This window comes from Serinus canaria, chromosome 27, assembly GCF_022539315.1.
Source record: "Serinus canaria isolate serCan28SL12 chromosome 27, serCan2020, whole genome shotgun sequence".
NCBI classification, from domain to species: Eukaryota; Metazoa; Chordata; class Aves; order Passeriformes; family Fringillidae; genus Serinus; species Serinus canaria.
Genome location: NC_066340.1, coordinates 3,662,831 through 3,678,762, shown reverse-complemented (window position 1 = coordinate 3,678,762; position 15,932 = coordinate 3,662,831). Strand labels below are relative to the sequence as shown.

Here is a 15,932-nt window from a genome sequence, read left to right as displayed (position 1 = left end):
TTTGGAGGGAGGGGAAGGGGCTTTCCACCAAACCTGCAGCCAGGAATTTCTGCATGGATGGCCAGAGCCAACAGTGGGGTCTGGGAGGGCTTTGCTCCTGCTCCAGGTGGCTGCAGGGGTGTTTGTTGGTGCCATCACCATGGTCTGGCACCCCCACTTTGTCCCCAGCTGGGAGCCCTGGGGTGTCCCTGTGCCCCCAGGGTGTCTGTGGTGTTCACAAGGCAGAATGTTCAGCAGCATTCCCAAATCCCAGTGTTGGCTTTCTCTGCAGGTGGGAATGACCCTGCTCTATCCCAGGAGGCAGGGAATGCTGCTGGGCTCTGTGCTGCTGCCTTCCAGGTGGGATGGGGCCCTGAACATCCTGGCTGTGCTCAGCTTCTCACAGAACCTGCCTCTGGAGTTAGAGATCTTTCTGCAGCTCTCTTAAGAGACATTTCTCTTTGCTACTGTGCTGACTTCTCCCTTAGTGCTTGTTTTTGTTTGTTTGTACTCTTACCAAAATCCCTTTTCCTGAGTGTCCTGATGCTGTTTTTGTAGCTAGAGGCATTCTGTTCACTCTCTGAGATGCTGATTTATTTTCATTTCTAGCACATTCCCTCTGAAATGGATAAATGCCCTTGTCATAAATCTCATTATTGCCTCCTGATAGATGTGTGCACTGAGCTCCTCAGAGCCACTGGGATGTGGTGAGGAATCCCTTCCCAAAGTTCCTTGGAAAACTTCACTTTGTCTTCTCTTTCCAGTGGCAAGGATTTGAAAAATCAAAACTCTGACCAAGGAGAAAATAAAAATTCTGGTGCAGGTGTGGCCCTTTCCCTGCCCCAACTTTGAATTCAGCACTCTGCCCTTACAGCATGAGAGGGAAATTCCACCCAGCTCTGCTTGCAGGGAAATGTTGCCTGTGTGGCAGGTGAAGCCTGGGAACCCTGAACTTCCTGTAACCTGCCCCAAGATGAATGTGCAGAGATAAAAATCTCCCTGCTGTGCTGGGGCCTTCCCATCCATGCAGGTTCCTGGTGGTGCATCTGAGTGATCCAATCCCACCAGAATGCTTTGATTTTAATTAAAAGGGGAATTACACTCCCAAGTAGAAAACCCCTCTTATACTAAATCAGTTCTTCTGATCTCTCCAATAAATTGAAGAGGGAGAATTGAACAAATAAACTTTATCTTGTCTTTGGGCAAGTGATGTTCTGGGTCAAAACAGAGTTTGGCTTCCATTGGTAGCACCAGTAACTCTCCCATTCTCAGCAGTTTTTATGAATTTTCCCTCATATTTTGTTTCCCATGTTGGAGTTCCTGTTAATTCACCCTCTAACTGTCATTGAATGGCAGAATTTAAGGATCAGGTTACAGCAATGACCTTTTTTTGGAGCTCATCAAATGATGAGCTGAACTGTTTGGAGATGTCTGCACAGCTGTAATTTGTGTTTAGAAAGATTCTCATAACAGTATTGACATTTGGGCCACATTGGTGAAATCAGCAGAGGGGAGATAAACTTAATCAAAATTCCTGTGTGGTGCAGAGGATCCCACTGTGATTTGAGAGGTAACATTTGGGGTTTGTCATCACCTGTCTATTTTAATAAAGTCCTGCTTGTCCTTAAAACTTTGATTTTTGCCAGGTGAACGTGGCTGTAAAGGGAAATGTCTGCTGGGGTTGCTTGTGGCAGTTTTATTTGAAGAGGAACTAATTGCTTTGGGGTCTGGAATGTTCTGTCACCTGACTTCAATTTTATTGAATTAAAAATTCAATAAAGTTGAATTTTTAACCATTTCCACCCTCATTTGGGGTTTTTCAGAAGATTGGGGGTATTTGGGATGATTTCACTGTGGTGTCATAGATTTTTTACCTTTGGGAGAGAAAAACCCAATGCTCCAACCCACAGGGTAAGGGTGATGATCTGGATTTTATGTTCCTTTTATTAACTTAAAGTTGAATTTTTAACCATTTCCAACGTCTTTTGGGGTTTTCCAGACTGTTTGGGGTTGGATATTTGGGAATTTCACTGTGGGGTCATGGATTATTTTACCCTTTGGGGGAAGAAGGGAAGGGACTCGGGGTGGAGTTTATGTTCCTTTTATTGACCTAATTTTGAATTGATGTGGGAAGTTGAGTTTTTATCCATTTCCAACCTCATTTGGGGTTTCCAGAGGGTTTGGGGTTGGATTTGGGATGATTTCACAGTGGGGCCATGGATTTTTTGCCTTCCTGGCTGTGGGATTTGGGGAGGAAAACCCAAGGGAAGGTGCTCAGTGTGGATTTTATGTTCCTTTTATTGAATTAGTCTTGAGTTGCTGGGCACTGCCCAGGCTCCCCAGGGAATGGGCACAGCCCCAAGGGTGCCAATGCTCCAGGAGCCTTTGAACACCACCCCAGGGATGCACAGGCTGGGATTTTGGGGTGTCTGGGCAGGGCTGGGACTGGATGATCCTTGGGAGTCCCTTCCCACTCAGAGTACTCCAGGATTCCTTTCCTTTTCCCTTGAACAGGAAGAAGGTGAACATTCTGGGAGGTTTCCAAGCAGATTACTCCAGGCCAGTTTGTGTTTTGTGTCCCAGTCTCCCTGTGGGAGATGAGATTTTTGGCAGAGCCCTGTGCTGAGGCCAGGGCAGCTCATGCACAGAGGGGAATGTTTCTGCTTCTCTGGAAGTTCAGATTTTTTGGGCTGTGACAAAGAAGCTTCTGGGGGATAAAACTCAGTTGTACTTCTTCTAGGAGAGAGATTGGGAGCTGCAGGAATCCCAGAATCATTAAGGTTGGAAAAGACTTCCAAGACCATGGAGTTCCCCCTGTGCCTGATCCCTTCCTTGTCACCAGCCCAGAGCACAGAGTGCCACATTCCTTGGACAGGGCATTCCTGGGACAGCTCCAGGAATGGGCACTCCAAACCTCCCTGGGCAGCCTCTGCCAAGGCCTGACCCCCCTTTCCATGGGGAAATTCCTCCTGGTGTCCACCCTGAGCCTGCCCTGGTACAGCTTCAGGCCATTTCCCCTTGTCCTGTCCCTGTTCCCTGGAGCGCAGCCTGACCCCCCTGGCTGTCCCCTCCTGGCAGGGAGTTGTGCAGAGCCACAAGGGCCCCCTGAGCCTCCTTTGCTCCAGGCTGAGCCCCCCCAGCTCCCTCAGACACTTCTCCCAGGACTCAGAAGAAAACCAGAAGAACCAAGCAGGCCCAGACTGCTGGTGTTCATTGTGAGCACCTGGCACAGCCACTCCCTGCAGCACCATGGATCTGCCTGCCTGGGCTGGCAGCAGAACCCTTTGGTGGCCTCTGTATGCCCTTGGTGGCTTCTGTAGCCCTTTGGTGGCCTTTTTATGCCCTTGGTGGCCTCTGTATGACTTTGATGGCCTCTGTAGCCCTTTGGTGGTCTCTTTATGCCTTTGGTGGCCTCTGTAGCTCCTTGGTGGCCTCTGTATGCCTTTGGTGGCCTCTATGACTTTGGTGGCCTCTGTAGCCCTTTGGTGGTCTCTTTATGCCTTTGGTGGCCTCTATGACTTTGGTGGCCTCTGTAGCCCTTTGGTGGTCTCTTTATGCCTTTGGTGGCCTCTGTAGCCCTTTGGTGGCCTCTGTAGCCCTTTGGTGGTCTCTTTATGCCTTTGGTGGCCTCGTGCTGGAGCCCAGGAGCTGCTGGAGCATTGTTGTGCTGGGATTTCCCTGCAGAGATCACTTGTCAGCACCCCCCTGGCTGGTGCAGTTTGGTTCCAGAGGAGATCCTGTTCCCCCATGAACAATGCCCTCATGCCAGGGATGTGACAGAATTTATCTGTGCCTCACTCCCTCCCCTGTGAGATTTGTCTTCACTCCAGTTTATGTTGTTCATGCTTTTGACTTGCAGATGCCTCAGTGCTGACTCATGAGTTCTTAGGCACAGCTCTGCATTTCTGTAGTAAATTTTTTATCTGCAGAGAAGCCCAGCAGGATTTCTTTTCCCTCTCAGCTTTGTTGCTGGGCTTACCCAGTGCAGCCCTGCTGCTCTCTGGGGTTTGGGAGGATCAGCTGCTCCTCGTGGCAGTGTCCTGGAGCTTCACTGCAGTGAATGAACCAGAGAGAGAGGGAAGAGAGCCCATGGGGTCACAGGAACTAAGTGATATTGAGCAGTTGTTCAGACAAATCAATTCTTTATTGCCATAACCTCCAGGAGTAAGTGAAATCACAGCAGGGTGTTGGGAAGGTGAGAAGGGGGAAGTGTTTGTCCTTTACAGGCAGAATTGCCCTGAGGTGTGACAGCCCTGAGGGCTCTGTGGGATGGGGTGGGGTTGCCATGGAGCTGAGACAAGCCAGACACCAGGAGGGAAGTCATCCTGTGGGGTGACAGACAATTCCATGTGCTCAGGCTCCTTCAGCCTGGCAGAAACTGAGCTCGGGTCCCCTCAGTCTGAGCTTGGGGCCATCAGTTTGCTGCCTTTTGTTGATTTTGATTTTAATGTGCATCCTGAGCACTGCAGGGCTCTTGTTGGGTGGGTTGCACTCTTAAAGAAATCAACCCACAAGAATGGAGTAAAAAATAAATTTTCATCTATTCATTAAAAATGGAAAGAACCCTCTGAGTCCCCCAGCACTCCTGAGGCCACCAGTGTCCCCTCTCTCCTCTGAGGCTCTCCCTGAGCCTCAGGGTTCAGAAACTGGTGCTGATGCCCCATCTCCTCCTGCAGGGTTTTCCAGCAGCAGCTTTTAGTCTGTGCAGTTAAAGGAACAAAACAAACCTGGGTGTGGACAGGGGCTGGTCCCACAACCTCTCTTGGCACAGTGTGGGGCAGACATGAGAAGCTGGGAATGTTCAGAGACAGCACAGTGGTAAAACCTGTGGGGCTCACCAGCTGTATATCCACAGTTCCACACATCCTTCAGGGAAATTCTTGTTCACCCTGCAGCCTCTCCCAGGAGCTGTGAGCACACCTGGCACACCTGTGCCTGTCACTGCCTGGGATGTGTCCAGCCTCACCTTGCAGCAGCTGCATCCTCTCTTCGCCTAGAGCAGAGAGTTTAAATTCTCATACAGTGTCCAAAGTCCTGTTTTTGAACAAATTAGAATATTTCAGGTCTCTCTAGTTAGAGGTCAAGCGCTTTGCGTTGATGGTTCTGGTGGTTCTTGGAAGATTTTTCAGTTGTCTCAATATTTATTCTATGAACTTGCAGCCAGAACTGGATGTGTGATATGGAACTCACCAAAGGCCAGTACAGGGGTTAAAGGCTTGGCATTATCACACAATATTCCTGATTTTCTCTTTCAAGAATCAGAGGAGTGTGTTTGACCTGTGTCTGCTTTGCTTGGTGTGCAGGCTGTAAAAAACAGCAGTAAAAATCTGCAGCCCCTCTCTTCCTGGGGATTCAGCATCCCTGGAACCTCCTCTTGGTGAGAGTTCTGTTATTCCCACCTTTCCAGGGGATCTCTGGTGCTGTGTGTTCCTGACCAGGACTTACAGCTCAGTGTGACTGATGGATGGAGAGCCCTTGAGTTGTTGTAGAGGTTGTTTTTCCTTGGCATATCCCTGGGATGGTGCTGCTCCAGCCTGGGTTTGAATTGCTCTGACAGCAGCACTGAGCAGAGCTCAGGCCCAGCTCTGCAGCTCCCTGGAGAGGTGCCTCCCTCGGTGCTCCATGGCTGTCCCCATCCTCTCCCAGCCCTTATGGTGCCTCTGGTTTGGCTTTTCTATTTTTCAGGTTCTGTGCTGCTTTAGTGGGTGGGTCTGGGCTTCACATGAGGGGATGGTGAGCTCTGTGCACAGAGCAGGGAGACAAAACAATTCCTGCTCCAGCTGGGCACCAAGGACAAATGAGCCAAATCTCAGCCCAAGAGGACAAACCCCGTGGGCTGGAGAGAGAAAAACAAGGATGGGACTGGATGGGCTGGAGCTGTAATTGAACAATGAACTCCAAGATGCAAATGGAGCAGAGCTTATAAAAGTGAGAGACCCTGTGACCAGTGGGGCATTTTGTGACCATTTTGGGTTCACCTGGGGTGCAGCCCTGTATTGTAAATGCAGGGCCACCAATGAAGGAAGCATGATGAGGAGGACTCCATTTTATCAGAAGGCTAATTTATTACTTTCTAATACTATATTATATTAAAGAATACTATACTATACTAAAGAATACAGAAAAGATACTTACTGAATGCTGAAAAAACAATAATAAAACTTGTGACTCTTTCCAGAGTCCCAACACAGCTTGGCCCCAATTGGCCAATGAGTCAAAACAACTCACAGCAGAGTCCAGTCATGCAATCACCTTGGGTAAACAATCTCCAAACACATTCCACATGAGCACAGCACAGGAGAAGCAAATGAGATAAGAATTGTTTTCCTTTCTCTGAGGCCTCTCACTGCCTTTCAGCTTTCCAGGAGAAAAGCCCTGGGTGAAGGAATCCTGTTCAGAGAATGTGAATGCCACAGCCCTGCCTGGGCCCTTGTGCTGCCCAGAGTGGATCTGTTGAGGCCTCCTGATAAATCCCTGCAGTAAGAGCCTGACTGAGAGATGCAGGACTCCAGGTGGCTCTTCAAAATGCCGTTTATTCCATCCAAGATGTTCCAGCAGCCCAGGGTTGTGGGTGACAGAGCCTGTGCCTACAGCTGTCAGCTCCAGCTGCAGGCAGGCCTGGAGACCCTTTGGTTTTGGTTACAATGCATTCTCTACTTTTCTTTTGGTTACAGTGCATTATACACTTTTCTTTGCTGAGCATCTTCATACAGTAGAACCAAACTATACCTTAACTATTATCTATGGCCTGTCATAACTACTTTCATTACCACATTTGTGTTACTGTTCTCCACTCACAGTCAGTACATTACAGTTTAAGCTAGAAGTTTTTTTTTTCAGTTTTCTTGCAGTAGAAAATTCTGAGACCTTTTTTCTACTTGCCACATTTGTTGACTTGTTTGCCGGTGCTCTCTTTCTGCTTGGTAAAAGCATCTTCTTGTTTGGGGTGGGTTTATCCTTTGCTCTAAGCCATAAAAACCCCTTCTAACTAACACACCCTTTGCCTCCTTGGTTATCCAGTAAGACTGGCCCAGCAATTCTTCTCTACCAAAACTTGCTTCCATCTCTATTCCTTCTTCAGATTCTACATTCAAAAATCTTTCTGCCAAGCACACATATCTGTGAGACTTTCTTGTCAAGCTTTCCTCCTTCCCAGCACCCTCCTTCATTCTTTAGCTCCTCTAGTCTCTGTTCTAGGCCAGCCTTGTCAAGCATCCCTTCCCTGTCCCTGCAGGCTGCAAGCACGTGAAGGGGATCCTGCTCTACGGGCCGCCGGGCTGCGGGAAGACGCTGATGGCGCGGCAGATCGGCAAGATGCTCAATGCCAGGGAGCCCAAGGTGGTCAACGGGCCCGAGATCCTCAACAAGTACGTGGGGGAGTCTGAGGCCAACATCAGGAAGCTGTTTGCTGATGCAGAGGAGGAGCAGAGGAGGGTAAGGACACACAGGAGTGGGGCTGGTGGGAATGAGACCACTGTGGTCTTTGTGAGTGTCCCCGGGATGAGGGAAGAGATGAATCTGACTCCATGTTCTCAGAAGGCTGAATATGTTATGTTATATTACATTATCATCATATTACATTATATTATTATCATATTACATTATATTATATTATTATCATATTATATTACTATCATACTATTATATAATATCATACCACACCATATTATATTATTATATCAGATCATATTATACCATACCATATTATAACATACCATATTATGCTATCCTATATCATACTATATCATATCAATCACATTAACCATACTAAAGAAATAGAGAAAGGATACAGCCAGAAGGTTTAACAAGAATGATAATAAAAACTCCTGAGTGACTCCTCAGAGTCTGACACAGCTAATGGTGATTGGTCATTAAGTAAAAACCATTCACATGAAACCAATCAAAACTGCACCTGTTGGTAAACAATGTCCAGCCACATTCCAGAGCAGCAAAACAGGGAGAAGCTGAGGCTTCTCAGCTTCCCAGGAGAAAAATTCCTGGCAAAGGGATTTTTCAGAAAATATGACAGTGACAGACCAGGAGAGACAGGAAAGGGTCTGGAATCTCAGAATTACTGCTTGCATTAAAGGCAGGGTTGTTGGAACCCTGGTTACTGAGAGTCTGAGACTTTCTGTACTGACAGGCACTGACTCCCAGGAGAACACTGCATTGACCTGAGGCTGTGCAGAAAGCTTCTCAAATTGGATTAGAAAACTGAGATGATAGATGTGTAGTTCAAATAGAAGAGTGCAATATCACTGTCATGGTTTGATGCTGGTGCAATGCCAGTGCCCCCATGAAAATGTATCCTCCCCAGTGTCTGCTGTGAGATGTGACCAGAGATAGAGCAAAGCAGGCTCCAGCTTAGGAATAAAGGGGAAAATTTTATTAAGCTAGAACAAGTAAAAAGGAACACACACAGAACTCAGAATGAGAAACCTTCCAAAACATTCCTCCTCCCCCCACCCACTTTCCACCTCAGCTCAGTGAAGACAAAACCTTAGATTCTCAATCAAGTTACCACCCCTCAGATAATAGTAGGAAACTTAGAGTTTAAGGTTTTAGAATATGGTAATATATATATAAAACAACATAGAGGTTTTAGAGAGGAGGCTAGTCCTTCACCTTCTTCTTCATAGGTTTAGGTAGTATTGTGTAATTAGATAAAAAAAGTCTGCGTTGCAGACCATGGGTTAAAAGTAAAAATAATTGGATTAAAAATAACAAAAAAAGTTATTGGGTTAAAAGTAAAAATAATTTTGGTGTCATTTCTTAATTAGACAGTTTATCCTTAAAAGACCTTATAGAGAGAGACAACTCCATTTTTTAGTTTGTGAATGTCAAGTGCTGTAGAACTTACAGTTTGTGAGACTGTAACATAGATAAGGACTAATAAACATCCGAGTCTGAACAAGAAATAGCACCTCACACATTTGATCCCAACCCTAACAAAAGGAAAATAAGACCCAGCACAGAGTCACTGCTTGGCTTGGGGTTTTGGTTGTTCCTGGTGAGTTGTGCAGTATTGGTGGTGTGCAGGCTCACCCAGTCTCAGCTGTGAAAACAGCCTTGGAAGCTGGAGAGGCAGCTGGGCTCCAGCCAGCCCTGCAGACAGGGGCAGTGTGCTGAGATTCCCTGCACAGTTATCTGGGAGCAATACAGCAGTGCCCACCCTGCTTGCTTGGGGTCATGTGCTGTCACCTTCTCCAAAAGTCCTTAAAACTCAGATTCTGCAAACTTTCCTCTGTTTTCAGTCTCTCTTTTTTTGTTTTTTTTCCCTCTGTGGGAGTGACATAATTGAATCTGTTTGGATTTTTCTTACTAAATTAAGCTGGCACATCAGCTTTCAGGTTTTTAGGTTGCAGGCTTATTGGTAAGTTACAGCACTTGAAGTGTTATAATCAATACATGGTTAATTTTTCTCAGCAGAAAACTAATGGATGAGAATAATGTCTTGAAACTAGAGATCTTTGAAACTGGAAGTGAAAATAAAAATTCTGTTTTTTTCCAATGATGTTTTTTATCCTTTCAAAACCCCAGTCTTTAGTTTCATGGTATAAGTACTTCTTTCATGTGTGCTATGGTAATTTTTCTCTGCTGTGGATCACTTGATCTCGATAGATTTTTCTGATAAAGAAAATCAAATGTCAGGCTAGTCACAGTTAAATACAGGGAAGTCTTTTTAGAAGTCATTAGCAAATGATCCCTTAATTTTATTCAGCTCACAAGACTCAGATTTTGGTGGTGACTTGAAATAATTTCATTTCTTCAGCAAAAGGTTTCTTAGTCAGTCAATCAGCTCTGTGTGGTAACACAGACCCACGTCAGCAATCTCCTGCTCCCTGGTGGCTGCAGCATCTCTGGGAGCTGCTTTCCCCTGGCAATAACACACCTGTTAAAATCCACTCAATATTGGCTGCAGGGGCTGGGCCTGATGACAGCTGGGAGATTAAAAGGGTCTCCCAAAGGTTTGCATTGTGCTGCCTCTGTCTGGGGCAGATTGCCAGGGCCAGCACATGCACCCAGTGATAACATGGTCTGCTCTGGCCACAAAAGATGTTTTGGAGGTGGAATTTGAAGGGAAGGAGCTTCATAATGCAGTCACAAAAAGTATCCTGTTCTCTTACCAGCTGCAACTGCCTCACCCCTGAGTGAACCTGGAAGTGGCAGTGCTGGGGCTGACTGGGCTCCTTAAAAACATTATCAATAAAGCTGCTGTGGTTCCCCCCTGGTGCATCCCTCCCTCCACAGACAGGCCTTGTTCCCTGTCCCTGGTACCTGTCCCTTTCCCAGGTGCTGAGTGCTGGGACCCTTTGAGCTTTGGCCTTTGCTTGGCTTGCTCAGCCTTGTGCTCTTCCTTAAAACCTGGGCAGCTGCAAAGTCCTGAGTTTGGGCAGAGCCCCCTGACGTGGAAATGGGCAGGGTGTTCCCCTGGAGAGGGGTGAGATACACACACACACAGGTGTGATACTGAGCACACAGGGAGTCTCAGTGCTGGGTCTGTCACATTCCCATTTTCTGAAAAATCCCTTTGCCCAGGATTTTTCTCCTGGGTAGCTGAGAAGCCTCAGAGAAAACTGAAAACAAAAATTATCTCATTTGCTTCTCCTGAGTTGTGCTCATGTGGAATGTGTTTGGAGATTGTTTACCCACAGGTGATTGTTCCATTGCATTCTGCTGGGAGTTGTTTTAGCTCTGTGGCCAATTATGGCCAGGCTGTGTCCAGATTCTGGAGAGAGTCATGAGTTTTCATTATTATCATTTTAGCATTCTGTAATCCTGTCTGTATTCTTTAGTCTAGTTTAGTATAGTATTCTTTAATAGAATACAGTATCATAAAATAATAAATTAGCCTTCTGAGAACATGGACTCAGATCCATCATTCCTCCCTGCCATGAGGGTCCCTGCCAATCCAATACTGTGTCCGTGTGGCTGAGCTTGGTGCTGATTTTGGATTGCTCCCAGCAATCTGGTGACACTCCTGTCCTCTCTCCCACAGCTTGGAGCCAACAGTGGGGTGCACATCATCATTTTTGATGAGATTGATGCCATCTGCAAGCAGAGGGGCAGCATGGCTGGCAGCACTGGCGTGCACGACACCGTGGTGAACCAGCTGCTCTCCAAGATCGATGGTGTGGAGCAGCTCAACAACATCCTGGTCATTGGTAGGTGGGGCTGCCTTGCTCTGTCCTGAGGGCTGGGCTTTTGGTCAGCTGTTGTTGGAGCAGCATCAGCAGCAGGTTTAAAGGGAGGTGCTGCTATGGTTGGCAGTTATTGCTGCTTTCAGCAATTTCCTTATTTAGTTTTTGGTAAGAGGGTTTCATAGTTTAGGGGAACCTGCAAGGACTGATAGAATGGATGTATCAGCCCGTGGGGAGTGGGGCTGCTCTGCTGTGCTTGTCCTGCTGCAGGAGCCCAAGGACAGGCAGAGCCACAAGCACAGGTTTGATCCCTGTTGCCCTGGCTCTCCCTGAGCATTTCCCAGCATTCCAGAAGATGAGTGCCTTCTGTCTGTTTTCTTGGGACTCTTTGAGTGTCTCCCTAGCTCTATGGGCTGTACCAGGGGCTGGAAACCCACTCAGGAAGCTCAGATAACAGTGTTTTGTTTTAACTTTGACTTCAGGGATGACCAACAGACCTGACCTGATTGATGAGGCCCTGCTGAGGCCGGGGAGGCTGGAGGTGAAGATGGAGATTGGTAAGCACACTGCAGAGCCCAATTCCTCAGCTCCATGGACCTACAGCAGCAAAGCAAATACAGATCCTAATGTGAGCAATCCCCAGCATGGTTCAGGTGCTGAACTTCCTGCAGCTCCCTCCAGAACAGCAATTAAATCAGATCAATAAAGCACTTCCCTACTGATAAACCTGATCTGAGATTCTGCCCAGCAGAGATGGGCAGGCAGGACCCTGAATAACTCCTGGGCAAAGGGATCTTTCAGAAAATGTGACAACACTGAGGGGAGGGCCAGGGGATTTGCAGAGCTGTGCTCAGGGGTTGGGTTTGTTCTCTCCCCCATTCCAGGCCTGCCAGACGAGAAGGGCCGATTCCAGATCCTGCACATCCACACAGTGAGGATGAGGGAGCACCAGCTCCTGGCTGAGGATGTGGACATTGCAGAGCTGGCAGTGGAGACCAAAAACTTCAGTGGTGCTGAGCTGGAAGGTTTGGTTCGAGCTGCTCAGTCCACTGCCATGAACAGACACATTAAGGTCAGTCCTGTCATGTCCTACTGGGGCAAAAATGGAAAAATAATTGTGTTTGGCATATGGAATGTTCCCTCCAACTGGAAAGGGGCCTATCAGTGTATCTTAGGAGATGAAAATCACCTTTTCCCTGTGATTTTCTTTCATTCTGAATTCCCTCTTCCCTCTCCTACCCTCCAGGTGCCTTTTGCACAGCTTGCTGGGGTGGAAGAGATGATTTTGGAGAGTGTTTTGCTAAAAACTGAAAGTCTTGGGTACAGTTTGTGCATTGGACCCAGGAGATGAGGTGGGAATTAGAGCAGCCATTTCTAGGGAGGCTGTGCTGGAGCCTGAGCAGCTCAATGTGTTGGCAAATGTTCTGTAAGGAGGGGGAGGTTACAACCTCAGAGCTGGTTTGGGGGCATAAAGACAAAGGTCACCAGTGGAGATCTGCAGGGGGCATTTGGAAAGATGTCAGTGAATTTTGGGTGTCCTCTGGGAGAGAGAATTCAGACAGGTGGAGGCAGGGACAGGGACTGACCTGACCCATCACCTGGGGTCAAGTTCTTGGAGCTGGAATGGTCTGGAAATCCCAGCTCAGTCCCTGTCAGTGAAAAACAGCAAAACAGCAAGGTTAGAATTTACCAGGAGAGGTAAAGAGCAAAAGTGGGGCTGTGATCAAATCCCTGGTGTGCTTGGATTGTGCTGGAACCAGGAATGACAGCAGGGGGTCAGAGGTACAGGAGGGTTTTCTTTGGAAAAATGGTTAAACTGGGATTCCTCAGCCTGAAAAAGCATGGGAAGGGTCATGGGGAGTGTGCTGGGATCAGGGCATGGGGATGGCTCCTCACTGCTTCCTCATGCAAGAGCCAGGAGAGCAGAGGAGGTGCTTTGTGTGGGGAAGTGTTCCAGCCATGGAAGGGACCCTCTGCTCCAATCCACATTCAGAGGGCTTTGTACAAAACTTTCCACTGCAGATAAGTGCTGACATGGTGAGCACCCCACATCCTCTGGGTCATGCCACCTTCCCAAGTCCCTCTGTTCTCAGGGAACCCTTCCCTGCCCCCCAGTCCCTCTGGCTGCAGGAGGGAGCTCAGGGCTGTGAAATGTCAGGGCTGGGGAGGCAAATGCAAAGCTCAGTATTCAGTGGTGTTGAAATATGAGATGATGAGCTGGTGAGGAAGGAGCCTGAGGCACAGCCCTTGCTCCCCTGGCCAGGACTGGGGGCAGCTCCTGCAGGGAGAAGCCCTGGACATCAATCCCACAGCACAGGGACTGTAAAAGTCTGCTCAGCCTCAAATGTGAGGAGAGCAAATCACACTTTCATTTAAGTGAGAAATCATTTGCTGCTTAGACATTTGTATCTCCTGGGAGTGCTCCTTCTAAAGGAAGAATTACTCTTCTTGCTAATTAGTCTTGTATAACCAAAACACTTGACAAGTTGTTGTTTTATATAGCAGAATACCACAAACATCATCACTTTCTCATTTTCTTGTGCTCTGTCTCAAAATAAAAATCAGCACTTCTGGATTGTTCCCTTTGCAGGCAAAACATTTTCCTTAAATAATTAATTTTGCTTGTAGTTGATGTTTTCTCAGTGCTGGAGTTTTGGGTGAGTTTGGGGAATGTTGGTGTTTTGATCTATTCCCTGTTGTGCCCAGAAATCATGTGGGAAAAGGGGAGATGGCAATGTGCAGATGTGAAAGAGCAGTCCCCTCCTCTGGGTGCTTTGTGATCCACATCTCAGTAATGTATGGATGTGTTTTCCACATGGGAAGTGGCCACGTGTTGTTTTGCTTTTCAAACACTTTGACATAGTAATTTTGGGTAATATTCTTTATTCTGAAATTGCTTTTAGCTAAATGAAGCTGTAAAATACTTTATTCTTTCCTACAAGTACTGAAAACTTAAAATATACATCACAGGCCTGACCCAGTTTTCAGAAGCACCTGTGAGAAGCAAGAGCACAAATGGAAAATGAAGGGGAATTTTCTTCTGAATCATTTAAACTCTTGTGGTTATCTCTCAAAGTGTGTGTGTGAAAAAGTCAAACATGAGCTCATTAAAGGCTGGGGAGGTAAGAGCCCCCCTGGTTTCAAGTGTACACACAGCTTCAGGAATTTATTGAGCGTTTCAGGTACCTTCATCTCCCTCTGCAAAGTAGAAGAGGGATCACCTGTGCTAAGGATCCCCTCAGTTGTTTGTTTGGTATCTGTGTTTGTGCTTGGTGGGTGTTTTTGGGAGAAGAGACTCTCATTTCAGCCATGCTCTGGCTGCAGGTGTGTCTGGCACAGCAGGACTGCCCAGGCTGGGGTCCTGTGGTTGCTGTTTAGGGGCTGCATTTGCTGCTCCTCTAGACAAGCACCATGTCATTCTTTTTATTGTTATTTTTCCTTCCCGTGCTCTGGTGCACTATGTTCTTACAGGTCCCTGTTGGAGGGGAATGTCTGGGACACATTTCTGAGGGTTAAATGTAGTTTATTTGTCTTAGATCCCATTTCCAAAGGGTACCTGTGTAATCCCAGTTAGTTCTAAAAGTTTGAACTGGGCTGAGGTCAGTCCCACACTGGCACCAGTCTGAGCCTCACTGGCTCCTGCTTTGCAGCACAGCAGCAGCAAGGGTGGGCCAGAGCTCCTGCCCTGCTCTTAGCTGGGGTGGCTTCTCTGAAATGGGGGGTCACAGAGCTCCTCTGCCCTTCAGCATCACCCTGTGGTGGTGGGAGGGTCCCCAGGTGAGAGATGAGAGGTGAGAGATGAGAATTGACTCCAAGTTCTCAGAAAGCTGATTTGATATGATATGATATGAAAATGCTCTACTAAAACTATACTAAAGAAAGAGAAAGGAGACATCAGAAGGCTGGAAAGGAATGAATAACAAAATCTTGTGACTGACCAGAGTCCCAACACAGCTGGACTGGGATTGGGCATTAACTAAAAACAATTCACATGGAACCAATCAAGGATGCCCCTGTTGATGAGCAGCCTCCAGACCACATTCCAAACAATCAGATAATTATTGTTCACATTTCTTTTCTGAGGCTTCTCAGCTTCTCAGGAGGAAAATCCTGGCAAAGGGATTTTCCATAAAATATCATGGTGACACAGTGGGGTGGGACAGCTGCCCTGAGTGGCTCTGTGGGGCTGGGGTGTGGCTCCAGGGGTACCCACTGGCCCCACAGGCTGGGGCTGTGGAGGGAGGCTGGGGGTTGCTGGGTGGTGCTGCAGCACCTCAGTGTGGCCTTTATTGCCTTTCTAGGCCAGCAACAAAGTGGAGGTGGACATGGAGAAGGCAGAGAGCCTGCGAGTGACCAGAGGAGACTTCTTTGCATCCTTGGAGAACGACATCAAACCAGTAAGGGGGGCTGCAGGAGCAGCCACCAGTGCAGTCAGGGATGGGAGGGACACTTCCTTTGGGGTCACACAGCAGGGGTGCCCCGTGGGATGGCATGTCCTGTGCTCTGAAGGTGGGGAGCTCTGAGCTCTCTCTGTGTGCCTGTTGCTGCCCAGAGAGTCATAAAGAGAACCAGAACAGATAAAGAACAGCTGGGGGTTTCTTCTCCTTGCCACAGCTTTCCCTTTTAGGCCACTTCAGTTCCTGGGGGCATGAAGACAAAGGTCACCAGTGGAGATCTCCAGGGGGGCATTTGGAAGAATGTCAGTGCACAGGATGCCAGTGAATTTTGGGTGTCCTCTGGGAGAGAGAATTCAGACAGGGGAAGGCAGGGATGGGGACTGACCTGACCATCACCTGGGGTCAAGTTCTTGGA

General features: G+C 47.6%; 1 protein-coding gene across 2 annotated transcripts in view; it reads left to right on the top strand.

Moving 5' to 3' along the window:
• The window catches only part of NSF (N-ethylmaleimide sensitive factor, vesicle fusing ATPase), a 79,405-nt gene that overhangs the window by 43,608 nt on the left and 19,865 nt on the right, over positions 1 to 15,932 (top strand). For both annotated transcript variants that reach the window (XM_018921320.3, XM_009096567.4), the window contains exons 9-13: positions 7,214 to 7,413; positions 10,979 to 11,144; positions 11,603 to 11,677; positions 12,005 to 12,192; positions 15,422 to 15,517. In XM_018921320.3, the coding sequence (XP_018776865.1) occupies positions 7,214 to 7,413; positions 10,979 to 11,144; positions 11,603 to 11,677; positions 12,005 to 12,192; positions 15,422 to 15,517 (725 nt within the window). The remainder of the gene's footprint in view (positions 1 to 7,213; positions 7,414 to 10,978; positions 11,145 to 11,602; positions 11,678 to 12,004; positions 12,193 to 15,421; positions 15,518 to 15,932) is intronic.